The following is a 26,057-nucleotide window of genomic DNA, read 5'->3' on the forward strand; positions in this document are numbered from 1 at the left end:
AACCTGTGCGGTCAATGGGTATACATCTCACACACACACACACACACACACACACACACACACACACGAACAGTGGCAGGATGTTTGATTAGACAGATAGGCGTGCTCACACACACACACACACACACGCACACACACACACACACACACACACACTTTCACAAACGCTACAGTGCACACGCATACGGCACAATGTTCACACAGTCGCTCGCATACAGTACAGTTCCTTTCAACACATGCCCACTCGCTCTGCACACAGCGCTTGGCTCCATCTCTCAAGAGCTGGATGTCAACAAAGAGATGGAGCGTGAGAGAGAAACACACAGAAAGACGGTCCTGAGAGAGAGAGTTAAAAAAAGAGACATGATGGAAGGATAGGACTGATTGGCCATGGGAACTTTTCCTTCCAATTACAGATTGATTTAAACACGTTCAGCCATTCAAAAAGGCATTTATTTTCTCCGAAATAGTGAAAATGGCAGATCTACAATGTCACAATGCGTCCATAGAGCTTATAGATCTGCTATTTTTGTTAGTTGTCGTACGACTAAGTACATAGGGCTTAAGTGGTTAAAGGTAAAAACACAGAGGAGCTGCTCAGCGTATTCTTGTTTAACTCCGTCAAAATACTTTGTCATGTTCCCTTAACCTTCATGGTATTTCTTTCAAACTCTTAACACACACACACACACAGGTAGGTGACAGAAAAACGATAAGCCAACCGTTTTCAAATGATGATGTTCACCTCTATCCTCTAAGCCTCACGTTTATTTTATGAGGGTATTGAAGCGTTACCATGGTAATGAGGAGATGGTTACTTTCTCACATAGCTGGCATTACAGGTGTCTTAAGAAGTGGTGGCGAAAAATATGGCAGCAACCATGGTGGTGATATGGCGGCCAGCTGGCACGGAATCAGTAGTTGCTTAGCAACAGTCATGAAGAAAGACCGTGGAGCCTAAATGGCTGCACGGAAGGAAAAGAAATGCTGAAAATTAAATAGTCCACTGATTCTCAATGTGGGGTCTGAAGACCACCAGGGGTCTAAATGAAACTTTTATCGTTTAGAGTCTTCTGTTTGTACACTCTCAGAGTTAAATGAAGGATTTTACAGTGTAGATTGTATCAAATGGGGGTCCGTGGCCTAAGGCATAAAAAACTCTGGGTCCTTGAAATGGAAAAAGGAGAATCACTGATAGTCTATATTGTAGGCACCTTTCCTACCAGATCAAGTCAGTCAGGAGAACACCTGACTGACGCTCAACTCGAGGGGAGTATTGAGGTGCAGTCTCTTACAATTACCTGGGTGGATTATTCGCACTCTCTTGAGTAGTTTCCTTTGTTCTTTTTGAGCGGTGGTTACACCGTCTCCTATACGTGGCCGTGTGTGTATGCGTGCGTGTGTGTGTGCGTGCGTGTGTGTCTGTATGTAGCCCGAAGTACCTTTTCTGACCACACATGTTAAGGGAGGGGCGCTGTTGTTCAGGCCAGGCCAGACACACACACACACACACACACACACACACACACACACACACACACACACACACACACACACACACACACACACACACCCACCCCACACACACAGGCACCCCCCCCCACGACCACCGCTCAGTTCACACAGGTGTGATTTTATTGGAGGTTTGCACAGTTTTCTCTACCTACTGTAGAGAAACGGACGTGTTTCGACAGAGTGATGAAACGCCTCGTTTCTCTAGGTAGATTGCTGCTGCTGCTGTGCAAACGTCCAATAAAAAGAATATAAGAAACTACTCCAGAGAGTGCAGATAGTCTATATTGTCTCTACATATCTCCACTTTGAACACACCTGTCCTTGCCTGGCCAGCCAGGGCCTTGGAGACGGTTCATTGTTCCTGCAGCTAAGAGCTGGAAAACAAGACAAACACGTTATTTTAGTCTGTTGTTTTGATGGAGAATAGGTTTCACTCATTTCCCGGATTGAGACAGAACGTGGTACTCTGATCTAGCACTCCGTCAGTGGCTTTTGGATAAGAATGTTTTGCTAAATTGTAAATTGTTGGTCTCAGGAAGAGCCATAGTTGTGGAGTTTACAGGAGAGAGCTTTCAGGCCGGGTTCAAGGGCCTGGTAAGCAGGGGTTCTAAACACGAGGGGCATTCGTAACCGCTGCACCATGTCTGGCTTCAGACCATTTTTAGAACGTATATCAGTGTGTACTCTGCCTTTTCTGCACTGACAGAATCAAATCGGTTAGACAAATTGGAGGAGTTGAAGTTAAACTTTAGAGTCTGAAGAGAGACTTCAGTAGAATCAGTCAGAATCTATACTGTATCTCTTTTTGGAGAAGATTAAAGTAGGTTCTATGTTCATTTTCACACACCAGTATAAATCATCTTATAAACACAATACCAATAAGACTCCCTAATCGGGAGATAAGCGACCATCAGGTCGCATGTATACACACTGCAAAATATCATGCATAACTTTTTTTAGCTTGGGATTTATTTTCTTAACGAATCCTCCCCATACATTTCTTTGGCTCAGCAACAATTCAATGTATAGTAGGTATAGTTTTCCCATTAATTTAGTACAGTGAATAGGGATAATATAAAAGTATTTACGGTATACAATTTATTATAGAATTTATTATAGTTGGAATTCAGGTTGTTTTGAATTAAATACCCTCTACCTGTATAAAGCTAACGGTATGTAAAATAAACACAGTAATGCAGAAGCGTAGTCTAAAAGCTAAAATGTTCCTGCCTATATGGCATGCAGAATCACATTATTTTATTTATTTTTACTTGAGTGACCCAAGGAAAGTGTGAAATACATGCAAATGTTTATTGTCTACTCTCTAAATGCATTTGAATGTATTGCATGCACTGTTCGTCCAGGTTAGATTGAGTATTGATGTGTCTGTCTGTCAAGGTTGATGCATGGTTTATTTATTTTCCTCTCTTCTGCCTGCTAAACAAAGCCCCCCACTCTGTTTAGTGTCTTGAACCTGAAAAGGCTTCAAAGACCATTTCAGCCTTGTATTTCCCTAGAAACCTCTGATTCTTAAATGGCTTCAGCAGTGTCCTGTTTCCTTCCTTGGGGTTGGTATGGGGCCTTGGTCTTTAAGCATCTGGATAAAAGTCCCCACCGTTGCCAAAACAGTCCCACCCAGACCACAGTCAGAGTCTGGGAAAACCTCGACTGCCATCTGTCGTGTTACCGCACCACAGTCGAGCTCGACTTAATGACTGAAGTAGAAATGTTTCAATCTATGTGATGCTTTGTGTATGTGTCTGCTTTTGTCGATTTGCTGTCATTGTCTCTTGTTCTGTCTGCATGCACCGCCAACTTGCTTAATTTAAAGCTTGTATTACTGGTGCTACCTTGACATTTAGAATTTTAGCCCGCTGTGCGTCTCCAGCAGACACTTGTCACACTATGGTGGATGTTTGTCCTCCATGTCCTTCGGGAAACCTGCAAACGGGCTTGTTAGCATGTGCACCGCAGCAGCAGCTGTTACGCTAACAAGCAAGCATGTGACTAGGGCTGTCACAATTATTACATAATCGTCTAATCGTGATTATTTGACATAATCGCGATTATCTTTCATAATCGTCATAATCGTTTCCATGTTGAAAAACGTTCATATATTTAAAAAAAAGTCAAAAATAGTGAAAATAGCAGATCTACAAGCTCACAACGCGTCGCATCGCGACGCGTTGTGAGCTTGTAGATCGGCTATTTCCACTATCAATGTTATTTTTTAAGTATAAAGTTGTCAAATATGTCAGTTATTTCTTTGTATATTTAGGTTTTGTGTCATATCTACCATGTGCAACTTAAAAGTCTAAAAGCCAAACAGGAATGTAATTGTCAACGACAAAAACACAATTAAATCGTTAATCGCAATTATTTGAGGGACAAATAATCGTCATGTCAAATGTCATAATCGTGACAGCCCTACATGTGACTATCAATGCTGACATGTCATTTGGTGTGAAACTGAACTGCCAATACTTGGTCCACTCCCCACACTGTGACATGTGTACATTGAAGGAGAAGAAGAACAAATAAATGGTGGCCTAAAATGAGCTTGGACTACAACAAAAATGTCAGGTAGCCTCTTTGGCTGTATCGTGGTTTATGTGGCCTATACATGTTGAAGTCCTGTTCTGTTGCATGCGCCGTTCATCAGTGAGCTTGGGCTGTTCAGAACCTGGTTGGGAACGCTGGAGAGAAGGTACCACTCCCAACACATAGCCTGTACTCTGGATTAGGCCTGAAAACCTCTTCCTGGCACATGTGCCCTGTTTTATTCCAACACATAGCCCCATCCTTCCTTACCCTGTTACTTGAAGAACATGGGTATTTCTCTTTAAACACCTACTCCTGTGTGTGAATAAGGCGTGTGTATGCTACTGTTATTCTTCATGTGAGGTTTAACAATAGTGCAAATGCGTTATCACCATCACATGACAAATATTTAACAAGGCAGGCATGGTCTAGTCTACCCTTTGTTCCCAGGGGTTAAATTGGAGTTTGGAAGGTGGTGACCTTGACCCAGGGCCGTAGAGGTCAGGTCAAACATAACACCCAAGATTTGAATATAACAAATATAATACAAGAGTCAGTAATGACTACATGAAAGGTTGTTTCAGACGGGCAGGTCCACTAGTGTTTCAGGCTTTAATATTCCAGTCAGATAGTCAGTATAAAAGTGACAAATCCGAAAAACCATATACCCTATCCAGAGACCAGGTGATAAAAAAAAAAGAAAAAAAAAAAAAAAAACAATATTGAGAAGTTAATTTAGGAGAAACCTGAATACTCGGGAATATTGAAACATTCCATTAACAAAACCCAAATGCTAGGAGTAGGGAGGCACAAACATTAGCATTGTTACTTGTTAACTACTGTAGCTTCCATTGGACTTTTGTCAGTAACTGCAGTGTCGTTAAACAAAAACTGTTCGGATGAGTATTTAAAAGCTATAGTTACTATTGGTTAAGTAATTTGTTTTGATAATGAATATGACTAAAAACTATTTTGTTGTCTTGAAGTATGATGATGATATTTGTTGTTATTCATTCCCAAATAGGAAATTCAGTCACCAGCACAGAAACATCCAAATAGAGTCCATCATTATCGCCATGCTCTTGGTATTGCAAAGTAGTGCAGCAAATGTCAGCAGCCTTGCTTGGCAATGCTCTATCGCTTGCATATGGGCTTGCTGGTGTCCTTGCTGTCTTTCCTTGTTAACGCGCCTGAAATGCGACGTATTTCCACACAGCACGCGTGCTGTTTTCTGGCTGTTCTGAACGAAAGTCATGCCAAACGGGCTTTTTCCTGGCTCAGAAAAGGCCGCTGAGTAAGCTCAGTAAGCATGGTCTGTCACGATTATGACATTTTACATGACAATTAATTGTCACTCAAATAATTGTGATTAACGATTTAATTGTGTTTTTGTCGTTGATAATTAGATTTCTGTTTGGCTTTTAGGCTTTAAAGTTGCACATGGCAGATATGACACATAACCTAAATATACAAAGAAATGACTGACATATTTGACAACTACTTTAAAAAAATCCTTAATAGTGTGGAAATAACCAATCTACAAGCTCACAGCGTGTCGCATCACAACACATTGTGAGCTTGTAGATCTGCTATTTCTACTATTTTCGGAAATTTGACAGAAATCAATCAATGCATCATCCCTGTCATGTCTGACAATTTTATAAACAAAGTCTCTAAATGTTATGTCCCTATTCTGGACATGTCATGAGAGGTAAACATTCTACAAGCTCACAGCACGACACGCTTTGAGCTTGTAGATCGGTAATGTTTGGCGGAGGGATTTGATGTATAGGAGAAAGGGGAGGTAGCCAAGTACATGCCCCTGGGGGACCCTGGTCAATTAAATATATAGGGTTTAAGTGGTAATGTAAATTACACCCCAATTAACAATACTGCTTACAGTTTGTTTTGGGTTTAGAACAGAGAAGGGGAGGTAGTTTGAAGGAGAGGGTAGTGGAATGCCATAAAGATACACCATCCTAATGATTCGCTTATCTTACTTGAGCAACAAGAATAGTGACTACTGTCCCTCTGAATTTAGATTGCTTGTTATACTTAATGGGGTATAGTGCAACCAATACTACTAAATGGTGGGCACTCTTAAGGAAAACAAAACCAACTTCACCATGTGGTAGCAGTAGCACCGATTTTATTTTCTCCCTTTTAGAACTATACAATGTTTATCTGAGCAATAAAGTTTGTGGTTGCCATGAAATCTATAAATATTACCTTCAAAACAAGCCGCTTATTAAGGGGGAATGGTGGCTTTGTATTCTACATATAAATCCCATTCAAGTTTCACTTAAGTTATTTTTATAGCTTGACATTTAACAAAAGGCGTTTGCAATGAAACTGTGTAGATGTGTAGAAGAGACAATGGTAACACTTAAGGTCCGGTCTATAATGCATTATAATAGAATGTGTAAAGCATTATAAGGCACGTACAAGGCTTCATATCACTCATACATGTTTATAATTATGCAAACTTATGACAAGGTTTATGAAGTATTACCGTATAAGTGCTAGTCATAATGCGTTATAATCTCAATGGAACCGAACATAACTAAAGTGTCTTTATACATTACGTGTCTTTATGACACTTTATAACTGACTATGTCTGGTAGTTATAATGTGCTTTTCCGCTTTATGAACTGCATTCATAATACTTAATAAACCTTGTTATGCATAAGACATTTATAACGAGGGTTGCTAGGCATAGACTTGACCTTTTTTAAGTAAAGTGTTAACGAGACAGCTAGGAAATGACAAGGCAGTGGAAAACATTTCCATAAGGCATAAAGACAGATAACTGTTTGGACACTGTTCACCTTGTTATCCTTTTAGACCAAGTGTTTGACTGCCCTTAACAGCGGGCTGAGTAATAAAATATTCAATCAATGGATCAAGCCTCTGTCCACAGTGAAAGGCTTGTTGCCTCTGTCCATAGTGAGAGGGTTGACTTCATTCAAGTCCTGACCCAGAAGAGGAAATCTATGATGCCTAGATTTCTGCCTATTAACTTGATTATTATTCTTCCAAACCGCAGAAAGAGGGCTTTGAATGGCATGAACTAATTTAACGCATCCAGAGAGGATTTTAATTGTTGATTTTGTTCTCAATTCTTATCATTTTGGCACTTGACTAAAACCTCTTTGGGGTTGAGAGAGAAAGATTCCCCTCTGCAGGAAAAACCCTGCCAATTCCACACGCGCTAAGAAGAGATTGAAATTGGAAACGCAATAATAATTGATTGATTAATTAGATCCTACCAGATGTCTCCATATATGGTTAAATGGTCCGATATACATCACTGGCCAGAAGACCAAGAAATGGTGCAACCTCGCCCTTTGCTTTTCTCCCTTAGGCATCTTACTGGTAGGTAGTTTAATGAGGAATGCAGTATGGTGGTAGGTAGGTAGTTATGGCCTTTGATGTAAGATTTTCACTTTCTAGGATAACTATATTTGCTATTCCCAGATGATGCCCTTTTAGGGTACCCCTCATGCCCATATATGGAGATTTCTGATGTCATCAATCCCAGGCCCTGTAAAAAACATGGTTGCTATGGTAAACAGTTGGTTGCTAGGGTAAACAGTTGGTTGCTAGGGTAAGAAAACATGGTTGCTATGGTAAACAATTGGTTGCTAGGGTAAACAGTTGGTTGCTAGGGTAAAAAAAACATGGTTGCTGTGGTAAAAAGTTGGTTGCTAGGGTAAACAGTTGGTTGCTAAGGTAAAAAACATGGTTGCTATGGTAAACAGTTGGTTAGTAGGGTAAACCTTCAATGATTTTGACATCTTGTTACTAATCTGTCGGTAGATAATGCCGGTCTTATATAAGGGTCATTTGTGTACGGTGTGATGTCATACTGATGTCAGCAGTGTGACAGGAGATAAGCGACCAACGGTTGCTTATCTCCCGATTAGGGAGTCTTACTGGTATATATATATATATATATATATATATATATATATATATATATATATTTTATTTTTTTTTTCTTCAAAAAAGCAGCCTTGGTTGGCAATGCTCCATCATTTGCATATGGTCTTGCTGGTGTCCTTGCTGTCTTTCCTTGTTAGACTCGCTAACTATTTTCAAGTCGAATGATGAGTTGAGCAGCACTGTGAGTGTGATACCCCATGTGGGCAAAGGTGTCAGTATCGCTGTCAGAGTGAGACTCTTCCTCTGGGGAAAGAAGAAGAGTCATAGGAGAATGCACGGTTGCTGTCATCGCAAAAACAAATAACGCTTCTAGTCATACAATTCAAAAAGAAACCCATAATGATGCAATTCACATTAATGAAGTTTTATGTGAATGCTTTAAACATTTTGATGATTGACAGTAATAAAATATACCCTGAAGAATGATCAAGCTTCCTCTTTGCTCCTTTCCCTCTTGGCTGTGCACGCAGGTAATTAAAACGTCCATCAACATCAAGCAAGAGCTGAGCAGAATTTAAACTTTGAACATTGTCCAAAAAACAGAGACCCAACTGGCTGCCTCTGTCCAGAGTAAACGAACACAAAAGCACCGACGGCGCTCTGAATTAAAAACTGTGAGACACGATGTAATGCTGAAAGATGTGCCGCTGGCGCATGTTTACATTGGTAATTAAAAACGACATGCTGTGTCTTCCAGCAGCCCCCGAGCAGAGACAGGAAAAAGCTTTTAATGCCCTTTGCTGAGCATTCTCCACCACATGACTGGCTCTTAACCACTTAAAAACCCTCCGTACTTGGTTGACCAGGGTCCCCCAGGGATCTGTCCTTGGCTCACTACTCCGTTCCCTCTCTCCGCCAAATCCTCCCTTTGCTGAAAATAGCCAATCTATGTTCACCTATTATGTCATACCCAGAATGGGGATATGGGTAATGCAATCTGGGAACCCGTTCCCAAAAAGGGGATTTTTTCCTTTGTTTTTTGTGCTTCTGGAGGCTCCACCTACTTTGTGTAGAAACAGGAACTTGGTGTGGCTCCTCCCCCTTCTTAGTCCACTTCCTCCCGGGTGCTTCTTCTGTGTTTATTCTTACAACAACAACAACACTACGTGTTTAAGGCAGTGGTGCCGTCTTGAGAGATCAGGGTTCATGTGGTTAAATACTAGTTTAACTTTGCAGAAGGTAGGTGGTTGAATGACGTCCTAATGAATTATTTCCGACATTGCAAGCCATTCCATATTGTTCCGGGTGTCGCTCTCCATTCCGACATGTCGCCACTCCGAAATTGACTTCTTATTGTCGGAGTGGCGACACTTCCATAGAGGTTAAGTTTAGGGTAAGAGTTAGAGGTAGGGTTAGTGTCGGAATGGAAACATGTCGGAAGGAGACATGTCTGAGTGGCGGGGTGTAACCATTTTTCCAGACCAATTTAACCCTGCTTTTGTCACACGTGGCACAAGATACAGCAAGTTACAGTGCTACTGTATCAATATGCCATTCCTCCCTCATAGGCAGTCAACTTTTAGGCCTTCTTGGGTTGATAAATACCCCCTATCCCCACTGATCTGCCTGATCCAGACCTTTTGTCCTTGTATCTGCGCTGTGTCATTTGTTGTTTGTGGTGGGTGTGCTTTGCGTGTGCAGTGCTGTGCCTTTTGAACATCTGTTGAACGACTGCAGCAGCGTCCGCTTAAAAATACATCATCCTGTTGCAGTTTCGACTCCCATGAATGACGATTGTTTTCATTCGCGCATGTTGTGAGGACTTCCTGTGTGTTAAATCTATTTGTTGATTTGTTGCGTTTGTGCATTCTGGTGTTTGCGGTGCTGTTTTGTTGCTAGTAGCCCAGTTCTAATACTGGCACCGGAGGTTTATACACACACACACACATACGCGCACACGCGCACACTTAAGCTACAATTTCTCAATGAAGTGTGTGTGTGTGTTGCTTTGATCTTTTGCCAAGGATTAGAGGATTAACTGTGCGTTTGTGTCCGGGCATGTGCACACATAGGATCCAATCAGTGCTTGAGCACCTACCTGATTGCCTTTATAGGAGAAAGTGCCCTTTTCATGCCTACATAATTTCTCTTGTTAGTTCTCTTTCGCTGAAGTGAACCACAGTTGCTCTGTTCTCTCTCTGCTCTCATTCAATACAAAGGCTAGGTTAGGTCATGTTTTGCTATATTTTATTGGCAGGGACCACATTTTCCCCTTCTGATAAGTCTGGTTTTAAGAACATCCCGAGCGAGTCTAGCCCATGTTCGTCACGCCCAGAAGTATGAACTTGCTAGGTTAGATTGATAGGTATTTCGTACTTACAAACTCTGTTTGTTTTTAGTCAGTTTGTTTGTGTGTGTCCTTGTGTTCTGGGGGCACAACAACACCTGGCCTCCCCTCCCAAAAGTCTGTACATGACCCTGTTTGAGTCCCTCACCACATCTGGCCTCCACAACACCAGCTTGGATCATTTAGGATTATAAGAAACATCTGGCTCTAAACAGACACTCAACACACACATAAAGACACACATACAGTGTTTGACCTGCACACCGTTTAGGGTTGAGGTAAGTACCTGAAGTGAACTGTGTTCTTGTATCAGTGTAACTCTAACCATCTCCTCTTTCTTCTCTTCCCCTCCCCCTATTCTCTTAATTTCTTAACTTTTTCTCCTCATTCTTTCTCCCCCGTCTGTCCGTCTGTCCGTCTCTCGCTCCTGTTGGCTTTCTCACCTCCTATCCATCCTGTCTTGCTTCCCATGGCGTCCTGTCCTCCTCTTTTCCCTCCTCCCTTACCACAGTGCTCCTACCCAGCCGCGGGCGCCTGGCGCCTCGCCGTCGGCCCACAACATCAGCAGCAGTGCGGCGGCGGCGACGGACCGCACCAACTTCTCGCGGGGCGTGGGCATCCGCAGCACGTTCCACGCCGGCCAGCAGCGGGGCGCGCGCGACCAGCAGGGCTCCGCCTACCCCGGCGGCCCCGCCTCCCCGTCGCTGTCGCACGGCAACAGCCAGGCGCGCCGCGCGCACGGCGCCACCGGCATCTTCAGCAAGTTCACCTCCAAGTTTGTGCGCAGGTGAGCGGGGGAGGGGAGGGAAGGGAAAAGGTGGACTGAACAGATGGCGGGGCGGATGAACGGCTAAGTCTGTGGGTGTAGGACAGATGGAGTAGAGTGATGCCCATTCATACTGGTGGGGCGCCTGCCCCAAATGATTATTCATATCTGACTTGTTGACTTTTTTTAATTTCATTTGTTTATATGTATACGTGATCATTTTTTGATCATATGAGTCAAACGTATCCTTATGTAACAGAGCATGCCAGAGTCATTGAGAGAGAGAGAGTTTACAGTGGAGAAAGAGTCCCCTACTCTGTGTTTCATGTGACATGCGGTGAAAGGTCCAGCCGGATCTTGCGACATTAGAGTACATGCAGTATGGACTGCATCCGCTCCATCGGGTAACCCCATGGTATTCAATATTTAGTACTTTATTGCCAAACCCAACTTACAGTTGATTTGTAAATAGTTTCGGTGTGCTCTGTGTAGCGAGAACAAGAAGAACGTGGAAGAAACGCTTGACATGGGGGCAACTAATCGTTCCAAACACTACCACGTAGTTCCAGCGTTGATCCCCCGTTTTATAAACCATGTGATCGGGTTGCGGGGAGATCAAAGAGTGTAAGAACTCTCTCTCTCTCTCTCAACGGCTCTGGATCATACCCCAGAATGTCACACGCCCCTTCTGCCATGACACAATGTGAACTGGTACTCACACCACACAGTTGCACGATGCCTGAAATGTCATTCAAACAATGTGACGCTACCCTAGTTATGAGTGCCCTTTTCAAATGTGTTAAAATTCAATTAATTGTATAGTGCACACCCTCCATGGCAGTGGTTCTCAAACCTTTTCCTGTCAAGGACCCCCCGAATTGACACTTAGTCCGCAGACCCCATTTGAAAAGATTATGCGAGGGACCCCCATGAGAGAAGATTTTTTTAGGTCTCTAGCCGTGATTCTCAACCATTTTAATTTCAGGGACCCCCAGTTTGACATGCATTAGGCCACATACTCCCATTTTTCTATCTGAGACCCCAGTTTATGTTGTAAGATCAATGTTAATTTAACTGAGTGTACAAATGGAACCAAATGTACAGACTCAGAGTTACATATTCATAAGGGTCCTTTTGGTTCCTAACTATCATTTAGCTGGGGACCCCCTGGAACTCCCTCAAGGACCCCATGGAATTTGATTAACCACTTTCAGCCGCGTGTTACTATTTGGGCATATCATTGTTGGCAGAAATTTCCAAAAATATTTTCCAAATAGCAGATCTATAAGCTCACAACACTTTGTGTCATGTTAGGAGCTTATAAATCAGCTGTTTATTTAACGCGGGACAAAGCATATAGGGCTTAAGTGGTTAACATGATAGGCTTGGTTTGCTTTGCCGAAATTGCAGTTCCAGTAGTTATATTTTTACCACCTGTATTACTGGTTGTATTTAGTAGTTCACTTTGTCACAATGCAGAGGACTGTCTTCTTTAAGACAGGGTGATTGTTCTTAATGGTAATCTATCTAGACATGGATACTATGTGTCAAATATCAAATATGTGCTTGAAGCAAAGGAACCTGGTGGAGTCTTAGCAACGTGTCAGGATGGAATCGTCTGATTTAATTTCAGACAGCGAGCCCAGTGATATAAAATGTCCACAGGTAACGTGTCACGTCAAGGACCCCCAAAATTCAGATTTATTTGGCCGCGGATCCCCCATTTTGATATTTTTCAAAAATAGCATTTTTGTATAGCCAACATATAACTGGTTAAAGAGGTTAAAATGATTGTGATTCTATATTAACTACATTAGCTGGGCACCCCCTGGAACCCCCCCTAGTGTGAATTTGGGGGTCTGTGACATGAAAAGGTTTGAGAACCACTGACCTATAGAGAATAGGAAGACACCCCCGCCTCAATTTTTACACTTTTATATTATATTTAAATTTGGCATTCCAGATTTAGCTATTTAGGACACATGACTCAGCAGATGAGAAGGGGGGGGGAACACTATCTCTCCTCTTGGCAGTCGTTCATTCACTCCCAAGTCAGACGTATTCAACATTAATGATGACTGAGTCAGCTTCCCCTGGAAATCACATTAGTTTTAACTGGAAATGGCACTTTCACATTTAGAGCTAAATGTTCCTGGAGGCGAGTGAAAAGATGGGCTCTTTCAGCAAAAAACTGTTACATTGTGTTATATAGGGTGCCTGGACTATGGTTGTATGCCATTATTAATGGTGTCCTTGACCCTGTTCCTCTGGAACGAGCCAGGCTCACCTCTATAATAAGGATGGGACGATAATCGCTATTATCGTTTATCGTGATAAAAAACACTCACAATAATCCTATCGCAGAGATTTAAATTATCGTGAAATTGTCCTCCGTCATGCACTGGGATCAATTCACCTTTTATTTGCTGAGCTGCATATCTGTTACCACTTAAACCCTCTATTATTGGTAAAAAGGACCTGTAAATAACTTGATAGTCTTTTTTTTCACTCTCTACCAAATCTCTTTGCCAAAATATAGCGGATCTACAAGCTCACAACGTGTCGCAATGCGATGCGCTGTGAGCTTCTAGATTTGCTAGTTTTTGGCAAATATTCCGCCCCAGGATAATTGATGTTGGGCATATTTCAATCACAATAGTATCGTAAATCACAATAATGGTGACATGAAATTTTCATATCGTCCCATCAATACTCTACTACAGTGGTTCTCAACCTTTTCACGCCGCGATCATATTCCACCCTGACTAGCACTAAGTGTTGAGGCATTACATTTTGTATAACACGGTTCTATTGTGAGAATAACAGATCTATATGCTCACAACGCCTTGCGTTGCGAGGCGTTGTGAGCATGTAGATCGGCTATTTTCACAATTTCTGCCACTAATACTTGGCAATCAAATGTTTAATTTGTCATTTTAGAGGAATTTTAAAGTCCTTAAATTGTCACTTTTAGAAATGTGCAGAAACCCTCTATACACTTTAAACTTTATGTTGGTTAGTTTTCTGTTTGAGTGAGAAAACAAAGTTGGCAACTCCCCAAAATAGTTTGGGGACCCCCCTGTGGTTGAGAACCACTGCTCTACTATAATGTAGTGGTTCTCAACCTGTGGGTCGGGACCCCCAGAGGGGTCCCCAAATTATTTTGAGGGGTCCCGAGATGATTAGCTTAATGTGCAACACTGTTTTCTCACTCAACAGTAAACAATCCAACATAAAATGTAAGTGTATAGAGGGTATATGCACATTTCTAAAGTGACAATAAGGACCTTTTAATACCTCTAGAGGCGTTGTGAGCATGTAGATCTGCTATTTTCACAATAGAACCATGTTATACAAAAAAAAAACTTTTACTGGGGGTCCCCAGTTCAAATATGATTATTTTGTGGGTCGCGGCCAGAAAAGGTTGAGAACCACTGCTATAATGTATGTCCAACAGACAGAACCATCAGAGAAGTCCCAGCAGTGACTCTCTGGTCAGAGCCAGCAGCGTGTCGTTGCCCTGTAATCTTGTGTTAGGAACAGCACTGGCCTGAGGACACATTTCTGCAGGGTTTGGCTTCGTGTCTCTCTGGACGTTTTTGTTTTTGTTGCTTGTTTGCTTTTTGACCGCAGTTCAGCTTCCAGGCCAGGTTGTCACAGCCGGGTTGCCCTTCCCGTGCATAATGGATCGCAATAAATGTGACTTAGAAACATAGGTTTTTCAAAAAAATCTTAGTAGGATTCAAAAGACACTTATAGAATCGGGTCAAAATTATAGTTTTCACGATTTTTCAAAAATAGCAGATCTACAAGCTCGCAGCGCGGCACTCGGTGCCGCGCTGTGAGCTTGTATATCTGCTATTTTTCCAATAGTTAAAGCATAAAATAATAATACCCAGTAATGTGTACCCGTTCTAAATGGGTTAAGGCTAGACATCACTAGGGCTGTCAATCCTCAAGATTTAAGTTTGACGATTCATTTCCACACACAAAATTGCGATTTAACGATTTAAACGTTTTTTTTTGCATTGAACATCGGAACATATAAATAAACATTTAATTTCTGTTTGCCTTTTAACCCATTTAGGCCTAACCTATAGTTAGGCCCAAATCAGAAATTAGCCAACAAAAACAAATATGTCGATACATACTGTACATGTACTGTAAGCCCCTCCCATACACTAAAATGTGTACCCGGCCTGAATGGGTTAAGGCTTTGTAAAAGATAACTTGAATATACAAAGAAATTACTGACATATTTAATAATCTTATACTATAAAACATATATTTTTTATATATAGTGTACATAGCTGATCTACCAGTAAGACACCCTAAGTGAAAGAAGCGAGACGCCCTTTTACGAGCTTGGAAAGCGTCACGAAGATTGACGTTTCGTCAACACTGTTGTGATTCTTTGTGACGTCACCCATTGGTCCGAAATGAACCCTGAAGGCGTGTTAGGGATAACTGTGAGAAAGTATGTGTGTAGAGAGACAGGGACATGGAATAGGTTTGCGTATTGGTAGTTTTAATGGTGTGTGTGTGTGTGTGTGTGTGTGTGTGTGTGTGTGTGTGTGTGTGTGTGTGTGTGTGTGTGTGTGTGTGTGTGTGTGTGTGTGTGTGTGTGTGTGTGTGTGTGTGTGTGTGTGTGTGTGTGTGTGTGTGTGTGTGTTTTGGGGAGTGGTGCTTTGAGAGCCATGAAGTAACTCCAAATACAGTATGAGCTAGATTTCTTCAGTTGTTGCTCCGTATTTACAAAATGAATGATCCAAAAATGTCTCTCCATACCTTGCATAGTGAAACGGGTATCAAAGTCACACTTTATTTAAAGGGGAAGACCACCCATTTTCAATATTGAACTATGTCAACTATGTCACTGGAGGATTGATGTTGGGGGTTTGTATTGTAAAGTACAACAGTGTGATGTCATCAAGTTGTACTTTACAATACAAACCCCAAAATCAATCCTCCAGTTCTAGGCAACACAGAAGAGTGGGAACTTTTTTTCTATTTCCACACAACTCCTCTAAGGTATATTAAAAACTCACTTAGCGCCGAGCGACTTTCGGGGCGACTAACTAATGATGGCGTTTAGTGCCGAGCGACTCGGAGCGACTTTTATATAAAAGCATTGTTTAAGCTTTTAATTTGGGTTGATAGACGGAGCGGAACGGTTAGCTTACCTTCGACTAGCATACAGATACGATTATGACGTCACCTTTAAGCCATAGCTTCCTGTTTACGTAGGCCTCTGTTAGCCGCTAGGCTCAATGCAAACCATCCGACCCTCACGTAGCTTCACTAGGTCGGATTTTGATTCGGAAACTTTCTGTGTGGCATCTATATACGTTCCGATGCCCATACCAATGGTGGTTTGAGACGATCAAGCACGAATTGAGCAGTATTGAGCTCAAATGGCGGCCCGCGGCCTGTCCATTGAATGTCAATGGAGAGCATGTCATTGTACCATCCTGTTATCTCCTGAACCTTGTTTTTTATTCTGACTTAACATGGGACCATGGAAAGTCTATGGGCTATGGCTCACTCTAGTGGTCATCTTGTGGCATTCGCAGGCACGTGTACCTGGTTATGTAATGTGATTTTGGGGATTCAATATAACTATTTCCTGGCGTTATAAGCGCAGATTCATATTGAAATCTGGCTCGCTCGGCGCTAAGTGAGTTAATGACATAGTTCAATATTGAAAATGGGTGGTCTTCCCCTTTAACGCAAAAACAAACGCAACGCTGTTCATTCATCCCGCCATCTGTTCAATTTCTTTTTTACAAAACTCGTTCATCATTGTTTATGTCCGTCAACATTACAATGATTGGTAAAGTACTATCGCTCTCTTACATCTGCAAAAACAAGCAGTGGTTGACTCTTGGAAGCATACCTTTGCTTTGTGATGGTATACAGTGCCCTCGCAGAACCAGCTTTGTTCTCATAGATTGCTGTTTAAGCGTGCAATGCAAGTCGACAAGGAGATTATTTTTGGAATATTGAACGGATCAACTATTGAAAATATCTCGCCAGTATTTGGAGTTACATTGGTTACATTGTTTAACTACACGAGCCAAACCTCTACCAAAGTGTAACTGTGGTTTAAAGAGTGTGTGTGTGTGTGTGTGTGTGTGTGTGTGTGTGTGTGTGTGTGTGTGTGTGTGTGTGTGTGTGTGTGTGTGTGTGTGTGTGTGTGTGTGTGTGTGTGTGTGTGTGTGTGTGTGTGTGTGTGTGTGTGTGTGTGTCTGTTTGTGTGCACGCACGTCTGGAGCACAAGGAATAGACACAGGCAGCAACTTTCCAGTTCTCCCACTCAAACATAGCTCCATGGCAACAGTATCCATGGTTACAACGGAGATATCACTTTTCCTTCAACTATAAATACCACTGGTGGGGACACCTTGGTGCGCGCGCAGTCGCGCACGCACGCACACACACACACACACACACACACACATGCCTGGCTTGCTAAAAGGAAGTGAAGGTGGTGGAGACAGAGGGATCAGGTTGCACACACTGTCAAATCCTCAGTGTTTCTTTAATTCTGAGAGTGTAAAAATGGACCCTTACAGGTACAGATTTTATTGTGCTGTTGCGATTTATGTAGCTAAAGACAAACGCGCGTGCACACGCACGCACATGCACAGGGCACACACACACACACACACACACACACACACACACACACACACACACACACACACACTGCTGTATGTTTCATTAAGATATCCCATAACCTGACCTCAGCACTTTTCCGCTAGGACCAGTGGTGGAAGAAGTACTCTGACATTTTACTTAAAAAACAGAGTAAAAGTAGCAATACCACAATACAAAAATACCCTTTGAAAAGCTTGTATTCAGAACTTATAAGTGGAGTAAAAGTCATATTCTTTAAAGGGGGCCCCACCATGCTTTTCAAATATATATATTTTATATAAATATTGGTCCATAATACGGTTTTATACAGGTTTTAGCCTAAACAACCACTCAGATATTGAAATTTCATGTTCTGTCTGTCTCTAATTCCAAGCCATTTCAGATGCAATACCAAAATGCCCTTTGTTGACAGCGGGGCGCTGTCTTTGGGCTAAAATTGGAACGATACAGAGGATATTAGAGAACCACGATGAGAACCATGTTGAGTCAATCGTAATCTTCTCTGTATCGTTCCAATTTTAGTACCACTTTACCCCCTGGTTCCACCTCATATACTGTATATAGTCTCAATAGAATATAGCCTCCCAGAAAGTGACAGAATGGGGCCCGATTTCAAAAGAATACCGTTCAGACACTGGGAAGACTAAAAACAAGAAAAAAATGAAAAATTTGAAATTCATGGTCGGGCCCCTTTAAGTACGAAGGAGATGGATAAAAGTTGTTTCCTCAATGTGGTGTTTGATTACTCTTTTGTGCGCGCACGTGCGTGCGTGCGTGCGTGCGTGCGTGTGTGAGATGAAGGTTGGGGCTTTTGACACAAATGTTCACACATGTATGCATATTTGACCATCTCACCTCAAAAACAGCCCTTCTTTTCAGGATTAATGGGTTATCTCAAGATGTGATGGTATGTTATGGAATGTTCCATCTCATGTCGGTTGGAGGGGGGGGGGGGGTCCTCAATGGAATCTTCCTACTGTCTATGAAATCTCTCGCCATGTTCTTTTGTTGTGAATATAATGACCGGTTTTTCACACATCTAGCCCCATTAATTACCCCTAACCTTTAAAACACCATAACCACTTTCACCCTGGCGTCCCATCATTTTTCAGAAATGTCTATTCTCAGTTTTTCCCAAGTGTTTAAGAAATTGCTGATCTGCAAGCTCACGGCGTGTTGCATTGCGTTGTGATCTTGCGGATTGGCCATTTTCAAAAAGCATAAAATAGGGCTGAAGTGGTTAATTCCTCATTCAAATACCACTTTGTACTCTTCAGACCGTAACGTAACTATTATACATTTTCAGACTGTATTTATTATACACTTTATTTTATTTATGCAACTTAATTACAATGTGGGGTTGGATGGAGCGAAACTTTGGACATTATTTACCTTTTTTTCTTTTTTTTTTCTTTTTTTCATTTTTCCTTGACGTAGACTTTTCTTCTCTCGTTTCCAAAAATCTGCTCTGGTCGTTTCTCTCAGTCCAATAGTTTTTTATATACGTTTTCTTTTTTCTCTTTCTTTCTTTATCTTTGTTTTTGTAGAAATCTCTCGTTCAGGTTTCCGAGAAGGTAGGCAACACCCCCACTGTTAAATATAACCCCTTGATTTATACATTTATCCTCTCCTTAAGTATATTTGAGAGAGATATATATATATACACTATATATATTTTCTCCTTTTTATCTATATATTTTTTTGGTGTTTTGTGCAGCTTTTTTTGTTCAAATCTTCCCTTGTGCCTTGGTCTTAAAGCTCTATCTTTTTTCCCCCTGTGGTTGGCCCTTCTTTTTTTTTTTTAGCTCTTTGGTTTTGAGTGCCGTGTTTATGGACCTTATGTTTTTTTTTTTGTTTATATACTAACCCACCGCCCTACCCCCACCCCCATCTCTCAGTCTCAGACTCACCCGTTCACTCACTCACTCACCCCCTCACCCAGTCGGTGCATCACGATAACACCTCACCCCTTTCTTTCAATGTCTCCATCCCTCCCAGTACTCTTCCCCCTCCTCCCATCCTCACGCCTCCCCAGATAGAGCGTGGTGTGTGTGTGTGAGAGCACACAGCTCTTGTGTCCCAGATTTTGGTGTCTTAGTCTGAGCAGTCTGTCGTGTATCATCATCCCCCCTCCCCACCCTCCCATCCACCCACCACCACCTGCAGCCTCGCGCTTTACAGGTGACGTCCTTGAGTCCTCCTCCTTCCCGATACTTCTAGTGACGTCTAAATCAGTGATTCCCCAACCTGTGGAATCGGGGTGTCTATCTGACAAACCTACTCTTATCAACGCTTTAGAAACCAATTTTGATGTTTGCGTTGGCGTTGAAATGCAGTTATTTCTGTAACTCTCCAAACTTGTCTCCACCTAGTTTGAGCCCCAACGTTGAATTTAGACGTCACCAGACCAGTATCGGTAGGCACAGATCTCAGATTCTTTGGCTACACGAGACTATTGAGTATAGACTACATAGTTCAGAGTTCTCCTCATTTCGACCTCCGGTCAGGATATCGGTCCCCAATTGATATGCACGAGGAAACATCTTCTCACCCGTAACTCATATAACCCCCCCCCCCCCCCCCAACCTTAACGTATAAGGACATGAGGTGATGTCATCTCCGTGGGACAAGGTCCCGGTCTATGTGTTGGAAGTTGTCCCTGAACTCCTTAACTGTTCCGCGAGCGCTGAATTAATAGAACTCACTGCTCACAATTAGTAGGATGGATAAATGCACAGGACAACTTTCACGTATGCACAAAATATATAGTGACAAAACATAACCCAAAGAAGTGGGGACCAAGTTATAGATTCTTAATAGGTTCATAACGCCATGAAGAGTGATGACGCGCGCTCATGATAAAGGGTTTTACAGCTACAATCTGGACCTTTTTATTGTATAGAATTAAACCAATCTGTATGGTAGAGTAGGTTAATACAAAATAACTAGAACATCTGCAGATTTAGTACTCCCTGAAGCTTATAAGCAAGCGTAATATCTCCCTTGGCCAAGCAGAGATTCCATCTAGGCAGAAATGTTGAAGTTTAATCTCCTTCGCGGGAGATGGCAGGTTCAATTCCTGGGTAGGACATGAAACTAACGTGAAAGGTGTTCTGGTCCAGTTTGAACCTTTTCGATTTGATTTTAATTCTTTTTTTTTTAATCCCCGCTGACCTGCCTAGTTCTTTTTCGTTCTTTTTTTTCCTTTTTTTTTTCTTGAGTCTGGGACTGACTTTGGAGCAGCACCAGTTGGTTATCTAGCTCTTGGAGACCGGGCATCCCACCCATCGTCGGAGCTGCAGTAGCGTTTTGTGCTTTAGGTTTTAGTTGTGTTTTCGTGTACCTTTTTATTCGTTTTGTTGTTGTTGTTGTTGTCCATTTGCATCACGTGTCCTCTGGACAGAGGTAGCGAGGAGGAGTGGACCGAGGAAGGATGGGGAACGCAGTGTTTTGTTTCTCAGGCTGCCACTCTTTTCTGGAGGCTGCACTCTCTTCTCTTCCTTTTCACATGGCTCCTTTTTATTCACTCTGGCACTCTCTCCTCTCCTGTCTAACAGCAGCAGCAACAGTACTGGATGGCTTTGACCTACTGTGGCTGGAAAAAAAAGATCTTTATGATGTGTACACACTACACACAATGCACACACACACACATTTGTAGTGCATTACAAATGGTGGCGTTTGTAATGCCTTGCAAATGACATTCGTACAATCCTTGACACACACTTTGACCAGTGAGTGTGCTGACCTGGCTCTGCCAGCAGATAGAGTAGTTAGTGCTGGTGTTTCACTCTTGGGCTAAATGCGCCACCTGCTGGTTGGAATAGGCAAAAACACCTCCTTGTTAATTTGAGCGACAGCTACAATCCACACCCCATGGTTTTCTACACAGAGACAATTAATTTGGGTGACTTTTATCATTAGTCTCGCGGCCCCTTGATAATCACACAATGGATAAACAAGACCAGACTTGATTACCTCCTCCCGCCTTTGTCGCAGATCACAACCATCAAACCATTGGATCCATAAAACATAATTCAAATGCCTGATTTGTGACGACGCGTCACACTGCGACCTGTTGTTGTGAGCTCCGTAGAACTGCTATTTTATGGTGTGCCACTAGTATAAAAAAGAAAAAACGACCCTTTAGTGGAAAGCTCTAAAAGCCTTGAGATCCAAGCAGCGAGTGCGTCATGGAGGTAGAGCTTCATCGTCATGTTGCACACAGCCGTTTTGCTAGGAAGCGTTCAGTGTTAATTGGCCCGGGAACATGCAAAATGTCTCATGTGAAAGCCTTGCACTCCATCTCACACGGTTCATACCACATTCATTAACTGTAAAGTTGTCTCACCCTTTCTCAGATTCTCACCTGTCTTCTTTTTTATTTATCATTAACCATACATACTCTAACCATGTCTCTATTGCAGGAGCTATTTTGTTTGATGCTAACGCGAATGCCTTTATGGGGCAGAACTGGAATGATGCCAAAAATATAGAAAGATTATAAATTGCTTAATTTCTTTTGTCATGTCTTGTCATTTATTTCCTGCAGTATTTGCATGTCTTCTGTCATCGTCTCGTCATTGTCAACGTAGACATGTTTGTTTTCTCTCTCGTCCGCTTTTCTCCTTTCATGTCAGATTTCTGTTTTTGTTTTGTGCAATACGATATACGCGTCTGTCTATGATTTGTATATGCGTCTCAGGACCCTGTCTGTTGGTACTATACGCACACGTCTGTGACAATATGTGTGTCTGTGTTCCTGTGTGTGTGTGTGTGTGTTGAGTCTGTAGGTTCAGTGTTTACTAATAACAGCAGAAAGGTGGAGGGACCACTAACGCCTCCCTGCTGTCACAGGACCCACCCTCACCGCCACCTCCCCGTGTCGTTCCAAACTGCGCCGGGCCATTTCATATCCAAAACCACTACCCTTTTCAAAACCATTCCAAAGTCCTCTCCGCTTTTTTTCAAAACCATCCCTTCTTCTCACATTTCATTGTGTTTGAAAACCATTTGTGCTCATACACATCCCATGTCATAACTGTTGCGTCACAATCCTCCCAGTGTCACCTTTTAACCCCAAAGGTTACAACATCCCACCACTAGCCAACGTTGCAATAACTCCATTTAGGGGTGGGCGATATGGAAAAATACGATATTTGGCCAAGCTGTATCACGATACACAATTTTATCACGATTCTTTTTCATGTTTGTTTTTATGGTTATTTTTCAAGTTACTTGACAAAAACTAGACTCTCTGGGTTCCTTTTGGGAGGTCTAAACTGAACTTTACAAGTATGTAACTCTGACAGTATACAAATGAAACCAAATGGACCCTTACTTGTCCATTTGGTTTCATTTGTATACTGTCAGAGTTAAGTGGAGACTTTGACATTTTAAAGTTTGAGAACTACGGGATTTAGACCAAAATGCAGGTTTAAATTAATTCTGCAATGAATCTCTGTATTTACGATTAAACAGGATTTTTTACAAGGCTCCCTCAATTGTATCACGATATATACGATACCTCTGAAAAGGCGTATCGTGGAGACATTGTATCGTCTCAACGATAATTATCACCATATCGCCCACCCCTAACTCCATTGAGGAGTTGCCATGATGGCATAGTAAATTCAGCATTCATTTATTTTTTTAGCATATTTCTAGAACTGGGAGGAGAAGTCGTATTCCGTTGTTTTCCTTTTTGTATCGGGCTCGTTTGCGCTCGGATTGGAACGGCCGCCCCTAGGTGCAGAGAGTGGTGTGACCTGTGCTCATGTTAGCCCACTAAACAGTGCTCTAGTTGATTGAAAATGTTAGCCCGCTAGCCATATAATAAAAAAAAAGACTAAACTTTTGTTGATTTTTCTCGAGGAGCCCGTATGAGGGAGAGGGTCGGGATGAGGGGAGCAGGTGAGAAAACAGACCAAACCCCCCAAAACCCCTACAAAATCCCAACCCAACAGCCTGCTGTCAATCAATGATTATTACCCCAATCAGACCCAATCAGTAGCTGATAATGCAAGTCGTGGGGGGGCCTTGTTGTGATTGGCCGGGGAAAGTGTTCTCTAACCGGGGAATGTAATTGGTGATGGGTGGATCGATCTTGGGATGAGCGACTTGGCCGGTAGCCAATAGTAGCATCTGAGTGAACGAGTGAGTGTGTGTTGGTGGGTAGGTCGATATACGCATGGTGGGGCGTGTGTGTGTGTGCATGCATGCAAGACTTAAGAATCCTCCCTAGTACCCGAATGTGTGTTTGTGTGTAATGAAACATTGAAATTCAATCGAATGCCTAATTTATTTTCGTATGACATTGTCGCGCACCGAAAATAGCTAGTATAAAAGCTCACGAATGTGATGCATTGTGACCTTTTATATTGCCTATCTTTTGGGCACATGCCGCCGTCATACGATGAAGTATAACCCAAGCTTCATGCTTCTAACATACGCTCATCAAATATCACACAGGTGATATTTGTCGGTCTCCCAACAGAGAGACGCACAAACACACAAGGTTACTTGTGGAAAGTACCCCTGAAAAAGAAAAAAGAAAAACATTTCTTTCTTTGTCTATTTGCCCCCTCATCTCGTCTCTTGTCCATGTCTCACCCTCCCTCTCTCATCTGTCTCTCCAACATCCTTTTTCCTGTCTCTGCAACATCCTGTGTTCCCTGCTCGTTGCTCGTCCTCTCTCTCTCTCCTCTCTTTGTTTCTCCAACTCAATTTCCCTTCTCTTTCTCTCTGGTCCTCCCATCTCCCCCTTACCCTTGTCCTGTCCCCAACAACCCTCTCTAAACCCTCCTCCTCTTCCCTCCAATCCTTCCCATTTGTCCATCTATCCATCCGTCCATCCATCCAGGTCTATGCTGAGCAGTACGGTGGATAAGTCGGAGAAGACTTCGGGCGGTGTGCTCTCCTCGTCCTCCAACAACGATGAGAACAACTCTTCACCTGGCTCTGGGAACACTGGTAATGCTGCCTTATTAAGGATGCCTTGTTGCGACCGTAGGTCTCAGTTAGGGATGGGACGATAAGCGATATTATCGTTTATCGTGATAAAAAACACTCAAGATAATCGTATCGTGGAGATTTAATTTATCCTGATATCGTCCTCCATCATGCACTGGGATCAATTCACCTTTTATTTAGAGCTGCAGATTTGGTACCATTTAAACCCTCTATTGGTAAAACGTACTTATAATATACATATACTTGATACAGTCTTTTTTTTCACTCTCCATCATATGTCTTTGCAAAAAAAATAGCCGATCTACAAGCTCACAACACGAATGCGACACGCTGTGAGCTTGTAGATCGGCTATTTTTTGGCAAATGATCCGCCCCAGGATAATGGATTTTGATTATCGCGATAATCGCGATAATATCGTAAATCGCCAATAATCGTGATATGACATTTTTATATCGTCCCATCACTAGTCTCGGTTAGTATGAGAAACTGCACATCTTGTCTCCTTCCGTCTGTGTCAGGTTTTTGAAGCGGTGAAAACCGCTTCCAATGAGTGGCTTTGTGTGTCCCACGCCCATATATGGTCATTTCAGTCCAGAATGAACAGGCTTTTTCAAAAACAAAATGTATGTCATTTCATGTCCATATATGGTCACTCCAGTCCAGAATGAACAGGTTTTTTCTGTCCCGTACGTCCAGAATATCAGATCAGAATGAATAGGCTTTTTCAAAAAGCAAAATGTGTGTCCCATGTCCATATATGGCCATTTCAGTTCAGAATGAACAGGTTTTATCTGCCCCGTCCGTCCGTCCGTCCGTCCGTCCGTCCGTCCGTCCGTCCGTCCGTCCGTCCGTCCGTCCGTCTGTCCGTCCGTACATACGTCCGTCCGTACGTACGTACGTACGTATGTGTGTAGTGTCCGTCCCGGTCTGATGATTGGATACTTTGAGGATTGGTCAAGCTTCACATGACAATTCGGCCCTCCAGATAAAATCGTTAATTCATTCAGAATATAAAGAATGTATAGATCACAGAGTTCATAACTCTAGAACACATAGAATAAAAGTTCACCGCTTCACTTCGAACCGAGGTTTGATTTTTTAACAATGTCCATCTTTTCATTAAACGGTCTTCTTGAAAAAGGCACTGATAATAAATCCGAAACAATATCCTCTTCAATTGGGGCTACGTTCTCTCCTGCTGCTGCCATGTTGCACTGTTTACAAGACAACTTGTTGCTTCCTAGTTGCTTTGCGCATGCATACTGTAGTAGTGTAGTAGTGGTCACAGTGGAGACACTTTGATTGGTGGTTGAGCCGTGGGTCTTCCGTAGACCCCTCGACAAATGAAGACGACGCCCATTGACAACAGC

General features: G+C 42.4%; 1 protein-coding gene across 11 annotated transcripts in view; it reads left to right on the top strand.

The window, feature by feature from the left end:
* mark2b (MAP/microtubule affinity-regulating kinase 2b) overlaps positions 1-26,057 on the top strand; it is a 103,993-nt gene that overhangs the window by 70,648 nt on the left and 7,288 nt on the right. For 10 of the 11 annotated variants that reach the window (XM_080741216.1, XM_080741217.1, XM_080741219.1 and 7 more), the window contains 3 exons: positions 10,800-11,075; positions 23,592-23,627; positions 24,577-24,686. In XM_080741216.1, coding sequence (XP_080597342.1) covers positions 10,800-11,075; positions 23,592-23,627; positions 24,577-24,686 — 422 coding nt within the window. The remainder of the gene's footprint in view (positions 1-10,799; positions 11,076-23,591; positions 23,628-24,576; positions 24,687-26,057) is intronic. The other variant, XM_080741221.1, reaches the window with a different exon arrangement.

Source organism: Nannobrachium achirus (assembly GCF_963921795.1).
Source record: "Nannobrachium achirus genome assembly, chromosome: 14".
NCBI lineage: Eukaryota > Metazoa > Chordata > Actinopteri > Myctophiformes > Myctophidae > Nannobrachium > Nannobrachium achirus.